The sequence below is a fragment of the Hypomesus nipponensis genome, chromosome 8 (assembly GCF_054491055.1).
Source record: "Hypomesus nipponensis isolate SF chromosome 8, ASM5449105v1, whole genome shotgun sequence".
Taxonomy (NCBI): domain Eukaryota; kingdom Metazoa; phylum Chordata; class Actinopteri; order Osmeriformes; family Osmeridae; genus Hypomesus; species Hypomesus nipponensis.
In genome coordinates this window covers 1,072,732-1,084,942 of record NC_140368.1, presented here as the reverse complement: position 1 = coordinate 1,084,942, position 12,211 = coordinate 1,072,732, and the positions used below count along the sequence as shown (strand labels likewise).

The 12,211-nt window shown below is 58.8% G+C and overlaps 1 protein-coding gene across 1 annotated transcript in view; it reads left to right on the top strand.

Moving 5' to 3' along the window:
• sspo (SCO-spondin) overlaps positions 1-12,211 on the top strand; it is a 76,280-nt gene that overhangs the window by 23,640 nt on the left and 40,429 nt on the right. The window contains exons 21-41 of the mRNA XM_084703251.1: positions 218-312; positions 598-854; positions 1,069-1,203; positions 1,350-1,552; positions 2,122-2,249; positions 2,498-2,607; positions 2,715-2,864; positions 3,784-3,877; positions 4,158-4,324; positions 5,142-5,381; positions 5,933-6,106; positions 6,716-6,946; positions 7,050-7,172; positions 7,268-7,365; positions 7,640-7,862; positions 8,010-8,162; positions 8,399-8,536; positions 10,885-11,067; positions 11,162-11,312; positions 11,442-11,601; positions 12,060-12,114. Coding sequence (XP_084559377.1) covers positions 218-312; positions 598-854; positions 1,069-1,203; positions 1,350-1,552; positions 2,122-2,249; positions 2,498-2,607; positions 2,715-2,864; positions 3,784-3,877; positions 4,158-4,324; positions 5,142-5,381; positions 5,933-6,106; positions 6,716-6,946; positions 7,050-7,172; positions 7,268-7,365; positions 7,640-7,862; positions 8,010-8,162; positions 8,399-8,536; positions 10,885-11,067; positions 11,162-11,312; positions 11,442-11,601; positions 12,060-12,114 — 3,268 coding nt within the window. The remainder of the gene's footprint in view (positions 1-217; positions 313-597; positions 855-1,068; positions 1,204-1,349; positions 1,553-2,121; positions 2,250-2,497; positions 2,608-2,714; positions 2,865-3,783; positions 3,878-4,157; positions 4,325-5,141; positions 5,382-5,932; positions 6,107-6,715; positions 6,947-7,049; positions 7,173-7,267; positions 7,366-7,639; positions 7,863-8,009; positions 8,163-8,398; positions 8,537-10,884; positions 11,068-11,161; positions 11,313-11,441; positions 11,602-12,059; positions 12,115-12,211) is intronic.

Here is a 12,211-nt window from a genome sequence, read left to right as displayed (position 1 = left end):
ATCCAAAACCACATATGTATATTAAAATATGTATCAATAAATGACCAAATACTGAACCAGAATGTCCTGCTGAGGGTACTATTGGACTGGGGAGGGGTGCAGCTCAGTGGTTAGAGAATCTGAATCAGATCAAAAGGTCCCAGGTTCAAATCTTCCTCTGAGTGAGCCCAGTGTGACATGACTGTGTGAGCTTGTCTCCTGTGCCCCGCCCTCGCAGGGGGATCTCTGCGTGGCACCTGAGGACTGCCCCTGCCACCACAACGGACGTCAGTACCATAGCAACGACACCATCACCAAGGACTGCAACACATGGTAACCAGCACTGTTGGATCTACACACTTCTGGTTCTAGACTGGATTTTCTATCTGGAGACCAACACTAGTCATGCTACACTGACCTGCTATCCTGGTTGATCACCTGGTTACACACTGTCTGTCAACATCCATGCTGTCGTAAATATCCCCCTCCCTCCCTCCCTCCCTCCCTCCCTCCCTCCCTCCCTCCCTCCCTCCCTCCCTCCCTCCCTCCCTCCCTCCCTCCCTCCCTCCCTCCCTCCCTCCCTCCCTCCCTCCCTCCCTCCCTCCCTCCCTCCCTTAGTGTGTGTAAGGAGCGGCGTTGGCACTGCGGTCAGATCCCGTGCGTCGGCACCTGCGTTGCCACGGGAGACCCTCACTACGTGACGTTCGACGGGCGGCACTTCTCGTTCCTGGGTGACTGCGAGTACGTGCTGGTGCAGGAGCGGGGGGGGCTGTTCAGCGTCACGGCCGAGAACGTGCCCTGTGGGAGCACCGGGGTCACCTGCACCAAGTCTGTCACCATGAGGGTGGGCAACACCGCCATCCACCTGCTACGAGGTGAGGAGGGGGGAGAGGGAGGGGGGGAGGAGGGAGGGAGGGAGGGGGCGGGGAGAGGATTCACAACCAGGGAGAAGCCAGAAGGAGGCTGCAACAGTGTGTTGATATTGATCCTAGTGAGGGTGACATTGTGAATACAGGTAGACATCCATCTGTGTTATGTGTGTGTGTGTTGAGTGCGTGTTGAGAGTGTGTTGTGTGTGTTGTGTTCCAGGCAAGGCAGTGACGGTGAACGGCATGGCAGTGTCCCTCCCCAGGACGTACTCTGGCAGCGGGCTGAGCCTGGAGAGAGCTGGCCTCTTCCTGTCCCTGTCCTCTCGCCTGGGCGTCACCCTGCTCTGGGACGGAGGTGCCTCTCTCACACACACACTCACATACAAATACACACACACCAATACACGCACCCACTCCAACTCACATCCATTCACACACACAAATGCACACAGTGGTCCAGTGAAACACACCCAGCTCCAGTAACCGTGTGTGTGTGTGCAGGCATGCGTGTGTATGTGCGCCTGGCGCCCCACCTGAGGGGCCGGGTGGGGGGGCTGTGTGGGAACTTCGACGGGGACACGGAGAACGACTTCACCACGCGGCAGGGCATCGTGGAGTCCACTGCTGAGCTGTTTGGAAACTCCTGGAAGGTCACGCCCTCCTGCCCCGATGTGGCCAACCAGGACCTCAGAGACCCCTGCATGGTGAAACGCACACACACACAGGAAAACACCACACACACGTATCCACACACTGCACACGTGCACAGCCCTCTGTCCCCTGTGTCCCCTGTGTCCCCTCTGTCCCCTCTGTCCCCTGTGTCCCCTGTGTCCCCTGTGTCCCCTGTGTGACCTGTGTCCCCTGTGTCCCCTCTGTCCCCTCTGTCCCCTCTGTCCCCTGTGTCCCCTGTGTCCCCTGTGTCCCCTCTGTCCTCTGTGTCCCCTGTGTCCCCTGTGTGACCTGTGTCCCCTGTGTCCCCTGTGTCCCCTGTGTGACCTGTGTCCCCTGTGTCCCCTCTGTCCCCTCTGTCCCCTCTGTCCCCTCTGTCCCCTGTGTCCCCTGTGTCCCCTCTGTCCCCTGTGTGACCTGTGTCCCCTGTGTCCCCTGTGTGACCTGTGTCCCCTGTGTCCCCTGTGTCCCCTGTGTGACCTGTGTCCCCTGTGTCCCCTGTGTCCCCTGTGTCCCCTGTGTCCCCTGTGTGACCTGTGTCCCCTGTGTCCCCTGTGTGACCTGTGTCCCCTGTGTGACCTCTGTGACCTGTGTCGTGCCCCAGCTGAACCCGTCCAGGGTGGGGTGGGCCCGCAGGAGGTGTGGGCTCCTCAGCCAGCAGCTGTTCTCTCCCTGCCACCCAGAGGTGCCCTACCAGCAGCACTACGACTGGTGTGTGTTTGACGCCTGTGGGTGAGTAGCTCTGTAGCTCCGCACAGTACCTACCACACCTGCTGTCCTGTAGCCCTACACAGTACCTACCACACCTGCTGTCCTGTAGCCCTACACAGTACCTACCACACCTGCTGTCCTGTAGCCCTACACAGTACCTACCACACCTGCTGTCCTGTAGTGTTACTGTCAACAACCATCAACCCTGTATACTGATCACTCATCCTCTGTGTGTGTGCGTGTGTGTGTGCGTGTGTGTGTGTGTCTAGGTGTGACTCTGGAGGGGACTGTGAGTGTTTGTGCACGGCCCTGGCAGCCTACGCTGAGGAGTGTAACAGCCGAGGAGTCTACATCAGATGGAGGAGCCAGGACCTTTGTCGTACGTCCACACACACTACACACACTCACACACACTACACACTCACACACACTCACACACACTACACACACTCACACACCCTAACCTGCTGTTCCTCCTGTGTGCAGCCCTACAGTGTGAGCAGGGCCAGGTGTACGAGGCCTGTGGGCCAGCCTGCTCGCCCTCCTGTCCCTGCACGCCCTCCAGCCCTGACTCCCCCTGCAGCGCCCTCTCCTGCTTGGAGGGCTGCTACTGCCCCGCAGGGACCCTGCGCCACGGTACGTGGAACACGGCTGGTTACCTCACTCCTGCATGTTCATAGCCCCACACGCACCATAGAAGAGCTGCTGTTCAGTGGTGTGGCTGGTTACAGAGCTGCTGTTCAGTGGTGTGGCTGGTTACAGAGCTGCTGTTCAGTGGTGTGGCTGGTTACAGAGCTGCTGTTCAGTGGTGTGGCTGGTTATAGAGCTGCTGTTCAGTGGTGTGGCTGGTTACAGAGCTGCTGTTCAGTGGTGTGGCTGGTTACAGAGCTGCTGTTCAGTGGTGTGGCTGGTTACAGAGCTGCTGTTCAGTGGTGTGGCTGGTTACAGAGCTGCTGTTCAGTGGTGTGGCTGGTTACAGAGCTGCTGTTCAGTGGTGTGGCTGGTTACAGAGCTGCTGTTCAGTGGTGTGGCTGGTTACAGAGCTGCTGTTCAGTGGTGTGGCTGGTTACAGAGCTGCTGTTCAGTGGTGTGGCTGGTTACAGAGCTGCTGTTCAGTGGTGTGGCTGGTTACAGAGCTGCTGTTCAGTGGTGTGGCTGGTTACAGAGCTGCTGTTCAGTGGTGTGGCTGGTTACAGAGCTGCTGTTCAGTGGTGTGGCTGGTTACAGAGCTGCTGTTCAGTGGTGTGGCTGGTTACAGAGCTGCTGTTCAGTGGTGTGGCTGGTTATAGAGCTGCTGTTCAGTGGTGTGGCTGGTTACAGAGCTGCTGTTCAGTGGTGTGGCTGGTTACAGAGCTGCTGTTCAGTGGTGTGGCTGGTTAAAGCAGAGTTTGTAAAGTGGAGTCAGAGGACCCGGGTTTGCTTCAAGAAACACTCTTGTGAAAATGAATATAATTTAAGAAGATTACTACAACAATGAATAAGATAGTGAATGTGAATCAGATGAACAGTAGTGTGGTCCCTCTGTCCGGGCCTGACTCAGTGTCTCCCCCTGCAGGTGAGGGCTGCATTACGCCCTCTCTCTGCCCCTGCGACTGGGAAGGATCCCTGTACCCCCCTGGGACAACCCTCACACAGCACTGCCAGAACTGGTCAGGACCTGCTCTCCTCCTCTCCTCTCTCTCCCCCCTCTCCTCCTCTCCTCTCTCTCCCCCTCTCCTCCTCTCCTCTCTCTCCCCCTCTCCTCCTCTCCTCTCTCTCCCCCCTCTCCTCCTCTCCTCTCTCTATTCTCCTCCTCTCCTCTCTCTATTCTCCTCCTCTTCTCTCTCCTTCTCTCCTCCCCTCCCCTCCTCTCTACTCTCCTCCTCCCCTTCTCCACTTTCTCCTCCCCTCCCCTCTCCTCCTCTCATCCCTTGTCCCCTCCCTCCCCAGCTCATGTGTGGAGGGCTTGTGGCGGTGCGAGGGCCCCCCCTGCCCACCCCCCTCCCCCTGCCCGGGGTTCCAGTGTGCAGGGGGCGGTCGCTGCATCCCCTCCCAGTGGGCGTGCGACAACGAGGACGACTGTGGGGACGGTTCTGATGAGCTGTGTCTGACCAGCTGCGCTCCGGGACAGTTCCGCTGTGGAGGCGGGGCCTGCGTGGACCACACCCGGCGCTGCGACGGACACCCCGACTGCCCCGACCGCTCGGACGAGGAGCTCTGCGGGGCCCCGCCCACGGGGGCTCTGTGCCCCGCGGGGGACTTCCAGTGTGCCAGCGGGCGCTGCCTGGACGCGGGGCGCGTGTGTGATGGACGGCTGGACTGCGGCTTTGCTGACGGGTCTGATGAGCGAGGTGTGTGAGAGAGATGAGCGAGTGTGTGTTGCCTGTGTGTGTGTGGGTGTGTGTGTGTGTGTGTTACCTGTGTGTGTGTGTGTGTGGGTGTGTGGGTGTGTGTGCTAGATGTGTGGGTGGCATATGTAGTGTTGTCACAATACCAAAATGATGACTGACACAATACCTGCCCTAAATATCTCAATACCAAAACACGGCAACAACGTAGAACTTTTATTTGTATACCAGCAAGATACACTACTGTTATCTCAAACACATTTAATATAATGGTCTGGGTGAATACTCGATTATGATTGGTCTGGGTGAATACTCGATTATGATTGGCAGCATGGGGTGTCCATTATTTTCTGATTATCGACACCTACTACTAGTCCCAGTGACCCTGTTTACCGTTAAAAAATATATATATTCTTGAAGCCTTTTGCCTAGCTCCATGGTATATTCGTAGACTAGCTTACGTTTGTTGTGTCTGATAGCCAGGAAAGGAAAAAATGGTCGCAATGACGACAAATCACATTAATCATGCCACCAAATACTGACTTCCCATCTCTGGTCTATGTGTGTGTGTGTGTGTGTGCTGCAGACTGTGGGGTGCAGTGTGGCCCGGGGGAGTTCCAGTGTGTGTCTGGACCCTGCATCCCGTACCTGCTCCGATGCGATGGCCGTGATAACTGTGGGGACCTGAGCGACGAGGCGGGGTGTGTGTGTGAGCGCGGCCAGCTGCAGTGCCCGGGGGAGCAGCGCTGTATCCCGGCAGACAGAGTGTGTGACGGCCACAGGGACTGCTCCCTGGGCACCGACGAGGCTGTCTGCCCAACCAACGGTACGTCCCAGAATGCTTTGCTGTGCTGAACACGGTACCCGGGATGGCTGGTGGGACCGTCTCTTGAGTTAAGATGAAACTGGCAGGAAAAAACGGCACTTAGGAATGCTTGGCTGGACTTGTTAGTTTCCTCCAGGATCACTATGACTCTTATTGAGTGACTTGTTGCTATTGTAGGTTAGATATAACGAAGTTAAGTCTTGTACTTGCTGTGTAATATTTTACTGTTGATTGTTCTTTTACAGGTACAGTCCTGCACTTTTGTGGTTCATGTTGTTTTAATTTGTAACTTGTATAACTACATGCTCTTATGGGTCTTCCCTTTTGGCACTTGTTTAGCTTTTTCACAATGTATGCTTCATGTTTTGGCTGCTCGCAATGTTTGGGACTATGTCGTTGTTATGATCAGTGACCTATGCTCTTTTGCTCTCTCTTGGAAGTCGCTTTGGATAAAAGCGTCTGCTAAATGAATAAATGTAAATGTAAATGTAAAAAGCTTCATATAAGGTAACATATAGGCACCGTGCTCACTGTGTATGTGTGCGTGACAGCGACCTGCAGGCCAGGCCAGTTCCCCTGCAGCGACGGCAGCTGTGTTTCTGGCTCCAGGCTGTGTGACGGTGTGGCAGACTGTCGCCACGGCGAGGACGAGGACAGGGCCAACTGCCACACCGTCACCACGGCAACGCCCCCCTCACCCCCCACCCCGACCGGCCCCACTTCTGGTGAGTCTAAGGAATGAGAGGGCAGAACTGCTCTGCAGGATGGGGTTCCCTTTTTTCTGTCCTCTCTTCCTCTCCTCTCTCCTCTCCTCTCCTCCTAAAAGTGGGAAGGTGCATTAGTGTGACATAGTCTGGTGAGCAGCATCACTATGACAGTCTGGTGAGCAGCATCACTATGACAGTCTGGTGAGCAGCATCACTATGACAGTCTGGTGAGCAGCATCAGTATGACAGTCTGGTGAGCAGCATCAGTATGACAGTCTGGTGAGCAGCATCACTATGACAGTCTGGTGAGCAGCATCACTATGACAGTCTGGTGAGCAGCATCAGTATGACAGTCTGGTGAGCAGCATCAGTATAACAGTCTGGTGAGCAGCATCAGTATAACAGTCTGGTGAGCAGCATCAGTATGACAGTCTGGTGAGCAGCATCAGTATAACAGTCTGGTGAGCAGCATCACTATGACAGTCTGGTGAGCAGCATCAATATGACAGTCTGGTGAGCAGCATCAGTATAACAGTCTGGTGAGCAGCATCAGTATAACAGTCTGGTGAGCAGCATCAGTATAACAGTCTGGTGAGCAGCATCAGTGTGACAGTCTGTCCTCCCCAGCCTGCAGGCCGTATGAGTTCAGCTGCTCCAGCGGCCAGTGTGTCCCTCTGGCCTGGCGCTGCGACGGGGAGACTGACTGCCTGGACGGGAGTGACGAGGCTGGGTGTGAGCGTCCCTGCGGCCCCGGCCAGGTGCCCTGCCCCGGGGGAAGGGCCTGTGTGGAGCGCGGGCTGCTGTGTGACGGCACGCCTCACTGCCCCGACGCCTCAGACGAGAGCCTGGACACCTGTGGTCAGCACGGAGGGAGGGCCTCACACAGGGAGCACACGTCCTGACAGCATGCACACGTCATCACGTCGTCATCATCGTCACCCTCCTGCGTTCTCCCCCTCAGGTTCGACTCAGGTCCCTCCGTGTCCAGGCAGCTTCTCCTGTGACGACCGCACGTGTGTGAACGCCTCGCGTGTGTGTGACGGTACGCCCGACTGCCCCCGCGCAGACGACGAGCTGGTGTGCGGTGAGTCGCCACCAAATACACAGAAAATATCAACTTTTTGTTGCATTTTTCATGCTTTATGTATTTGATGATGTGTCTTCTTTGTGTTTGAACAGGTAGGCACACCTCTCCTGTGCCCTCTGGTGGTAAGAACACCACAGTGACCTGCCCTGAGTTCACCTGCCTCCACGGATCCTGCCTCCCCTTCACAACGGTACCAACGCAGGGCCCGGGGTCTGTTGAGGGTTCTACCTGGGTTCTCCTGTGTTCCAAGTGTATCTGTTGAGGGTTCTACCCGGGTTCTCCTGTGTTCCAGGTGTATCTGTTGAGGGTTCTACCCGGGTTCTCCTGTGTTCCTGGTGTATCTGTTGAGGGTTCTACCCGGGTTCTCCTGTGTTCCAGGTGTATCTGTTGAGGGTTCTACCCGGGTTCTCCTGTGTTCCAGGTGTATCTGTTGAGGGTTCTACCTGGGTTCTCCTGTGTTCCAGGTGTGTGACGGTGTTCCAGACTGCCCTGGCTCCCCCCCGGGTGCCTCCTCAGACGAGCAGGGCTGCAGGAACTGGGGGCCCTGGGGGCACTGGGGGCCCTGCAGCCTGTCCTGTGGGCCAGGCTCCAGGAGCCGGAGCAGAGAATGCCCCCCGGGGGCGGAGCTGGGGCGCTGCAGGGGGGAGGAGGCCCAGAAGCAGCAGTGCTTCCACACCGCCTGTCCAGGTGAGCATCACCTCCATCATCCTAATCACTGGGTTTAGTAACGTCAGTGTTGTGGTCATCATCCTCATCCTGATCCTGATCATCCTCATCCTGATCACCCTGATCATCCATCTTTTCCGGACTAACCGATCTGCCCTGTCTCAACAGTGGACGGCCAGTGGTTGCCATGGGTCACCTGGTCCAACTGCTCGGGGGGGTGTGGCGGCGTGGAGGTGCGTCACCGAGGCTGCTCCCTGCCTCAGAACGGAGGCAGGGACTGCCCCCAGCTGCCCGGCGAGGCAGGCCTCGCGCTGGAGATCAGTGAGTCAGGATGGGAAGAGCTTGTCCACAAAAACTATATTTTAGTCTGCATGTGTCTGACCCATTTCTCATTTTCCCCTGTTACTCTCTACCTTCCTTCTCCATCCCTCCCTCCTTTCCTCCCTCCCTGCCTCTCTCCATTCCTCCTTGCCTCTCTTTCTCCCTCTCTCCCTTTCTATCCCTATCCTCCTATCCTTTTTTCCCTGTCACTGTCACCCCCCCCTCCCCCTCCCCAGAGCCGTGTCCTCAGGACGGCTGTGCCAGTGTGTCGTGTCCTGCTGGTCTGGTGAGGCACAGCTGTGCCCCCTGCCCCGTCTCCTGCGCCCACATCAGCAGCCGCCTCGCCTGCGACCCCAGCGCCCCCTGCTTCTCTGGTGAGTAGGAGAGGGGGGAGGAGGGGGGAGTGGAGGGGGAGGAGGGGAGGGGGGAGTGGAGGGGGGAGGAGGGGGAGTGGAGGGGGGAGGAGGGGAGGGGAGGGGGGAGGAGGGGAGGTGGAGGGTGGGGGAGGAGAGGGGGGTAGGGGGGCAGATCTCTCTCTGGGTTCTCCTACAAACATGGGGAACCTAAATGCAGTAGAACCCGGGAGGAAGATAGGCTTAATATATATGATGTTTCATTGGTGCAACTCTAATGCCTCCTACTCTCTCTCTCCCCCTCCTCTCTCCCCCCTCCTCTCTCCCCCTCTCCTCTCCCCCCTCCTCTCTCCTCCCTCCTCTCTCTCCCCTCCTCTCTCCCCCTCTCCTCTCCCCCCCTCCTCTCTCCCCCCTCCTCTCTCCCCCCTCTCTCCCCCTCTCCTCCCCCTCCTCTCCCCCCCTCCTCTCTCCCCCTCCTCTCTCCCCCCTCCTCTCTCCCCCTCCTCTCTCTCCCCCTCTCCTCTCTCCCCTCTCCTCTCTCCCCCCTCCTCTCTCCCCCCTCCTCTCTCCCCCTCTCCTCTCTCCCCCTCCTCTCTCCCCTCCTCTCTCCCCCCTCCTCTCTCCCCCCTCCTCTCTCCCCTCCTCTCCCCCCTCTCTCTCCCCCCTCCTCTCTCCCCCCTCCTCTCTCCCCCCTCCTCTCTCCCCCCTCCTCTCTCCTCCTCCTCTCCTCCCTCCTCTCTCCCCCCTCCCTCTCTCCCTCCTCTCCCCCCTCCTCTCTCTCCCCCTCTCCTCTCTCCCCTCTCCTCTCTCCCCCCTCCTCTCTCCCCCTCTCCTCTCCCCCCTCCTCTCTCCCCCTCTCCTCTCCCCCTCTCCTCTCCCCCCTCCCTCTCCCCCTCTCCCTCTCTCCAGGTCCTCTCTCCCCCCTCCTCTCTCCCTCCTCTCTCCCCCCTCCTCTCTCCCCCTCCTCTCTCCCCTCCTCTCCCCCCTCCTCTCTCCCCCTCTCCTCTCCCCCTCTCCTCTCCCCCCTCCTCTCTCCCCCTCTCCTCTCTATCCCCCTCCTCTCTCCCCTCCTCTCTCCCCCCTCCTCTCTCCCCCCTCCTCTCTCCCCTCCTCTCCCTCCTCTCTCTCCCTCTCTCTCTCCCCCTCCTCTCTCCCCCCTCCTCTCTCCCCCATCCTCTCTCCCCCTCTCCTCTCCCCCCTCCATCTCTCCCTCCTCTCTCCCTGGTCTCTCCCTCTCCTCTCTCCCCTCTCCTCTCTCTCCCCCTCCTCTCTCTCCCTCTCTCCAGGTCTCCTCTCCCCCATCCTCTCTCCCCCCTCCTCTCCCCCATGCCTCTCTTCCCCTCTCCTCTCCCCCCTCCCTCTCCCCCCATCCTCTCTCTACCCATCCTCTCTCCCCTCTCCTCTCCCCCTCTCTCCCCCCCTCCTCTCTCCCCCTCCTCTCCCCCTCCTCTCCCCCCTCCTCTCTCCCCCTCCTCTCTCCCTCCTCTCCTCCCCTCCTCTCTCCCCCTCCTCTCTCTCCCCCTCCTCTCTCCCCCCTCCTCTCTCCCCCTCCTCTCTCCCCCTCCTCTCTCTCCCCCTCCTCTCTCCCCCTCCTCTCTCCCTCCTCTCTCCCCCCCTCCTCTCTCCCCCCTCCTCTCTCCCCCTCTCCTCTCTCCCCCCTCCTCTCTCCCCCCTCCTCTCTCCCCCTCTCCTCTCTCCCCCTCCTCTCTCCCCTCCTCTCCCCCCTCCTCTCTCCCCCCTCCTCTCTCCCCCCTCCTCTCTCCCCCCTCCTCTCTCCCCCCTCCTCTCTCCCCCCTCCTCTCTCCCCTCCTCTCCCCCCTCCTTTCTCCCCCCTCCTCTCTCCCCCCTCCTCTCTCCCCTCCTCTCCCCCTCCTCTCTCCCCCCTCCTCTCTCCCCCTCCTCTCTCCCCCCTCCTCTCTCCCCCCTCCTCTCTCCCCTCCTCTCCCCCCTCCTCTCTCCCCCCTCCTCTCTCCCCCCTCCTCTCTCCCCTCCTCTCCCCCCTCCTCTCTCCCCCCTCCTCTCTCCCCCTCCTCTCTCCCCTCCTCTCCCCCCTCCTCTCTCCCCCCTCCTCTCTCCCCCCTCCTCTCTCCCCCCTCCTCTCTCCCCTCCTCTCCCCCCTCCTCTCTCCCCCCTCCTCTCTCCCCCTCCTCTCTCCCCCTCCTCTCTCCCCTCCTCTCCCCCCTCCTCTCTCCCCCCTCCTCTCTCCCCTCCTCTCCCCCCTCCTCTCCCCCTCCTCTCTCCCCCTCCTCTCTCCCCCCTCCTCTCTCCCCCCTCCTCTCTCCCCCCTCCTCTCTCCCCCTCTCCTCTCTCCTACTCTCTCTCTCCCCCCTCCTCTCTCCCCCCTCCTCTCTCCCCCCTCCACTCTCCAGGATGCTGGTGCCCAGAGGGCCAGGTGATGAGCCACGCCCAGCAGTGTGTGTTACCAGAGGAGTGTGTGTGTGAGGTGGGGGGTGTGCGGTACTGGCCCGGGCAGCAGGTGAAGCTGGACTGTCAGATGTGTGTGTGTGAGAGAGGCCGACCCCAGCGCTGTCAGCCCAACCCAGACTGTGCAGGTCAGTCCTCCCAGCTCTGGAGCAGACACACACAGCTCTCACACCAGATCAGAAGCTGTGTGTTGACTGTGCTGTGTGTTGACTGTGTCTCCAGTGCATTGCGGGTGGTCGTCCTGGTCTGAGTGGGGGGAGTGTCTGGGGCCTTGTGGGGTGCAGAGTGTTCAGTGGTCGTTCCGCAGCCCCAACAACCCCAGCAAGCACGGCCAGGGGGAGCTGTGCCGTGGAATCTACCGGAAGGCCCGACGGTGAGACGGCCTTACATGCACGCGTGTATGATCCCCGTTCCATGAGCTGTGGACCTAGAACATGCTGTTCTCTCATGGTGCTAAGGGGCTAACACGTGTGTGTGTGTGTGTGTGTGTGTGTGTGTCCAGCTGCCAGACAGAGCCCTGTGGGCGTTGTGTGTTCCAGGACCGCTCCTTCGCTGTAGGGGAGCGCTGGAGAGGAGGCCTCTGCCAGCTGTGTGTCTGCCTGCCCAACCTCACCGTGCTCTGCTCCTCCTACTGCCCCCACGCCACCAGCGGCTGCCCTCAGGTCTGTCTGTGCGTGCGTGTGTTGTCAGAACATAATGTGTGTGTGTTGAGCCGGACATAATGTGTGTGTGTTATCAGGACATAATGTGCGTGTGTTATCAGAACATAATGTGTGTGTGTTGAGCCGGACATAATGTGTGTGTGTTATCAGGACATAATGTGCGTGTGTTATCAGAACATAATGTGCGTGTGTTATCAGAACATAATGTGTGTGTGTTGAGCCGGACATAATGTGTGTGTGTGTGTTATCAGGACATAATGTGCGTGTGTGTTTACCAGACTGTGTGGGTGTTCTTTTCCACCTTTCCCAGCAGCGTATAGACAGTTAATCTTGAGTACATTTTCCGGGACAGCATATTACATTTTCAAAACCAGAACCTGAGATTCTGTTTGCCCAGGAGTCGTGTTCTTCCTGTGTCAGTCCTGACTCCTAGCAACAGCCTGTGTTTTGGTCCCCAGGGTCAGAGGCTGGTCCCAGAGGATGGACACAGATGCTGTTACTGTGCAGATCAAGGTACCACACAACCACTCAGACCACACCCCAGGGCCTGGGTCTGTTTGTGAAGCTTTCTGTTAATGATTAAACAGAGTGTTATATGTCAGGCTTGTTT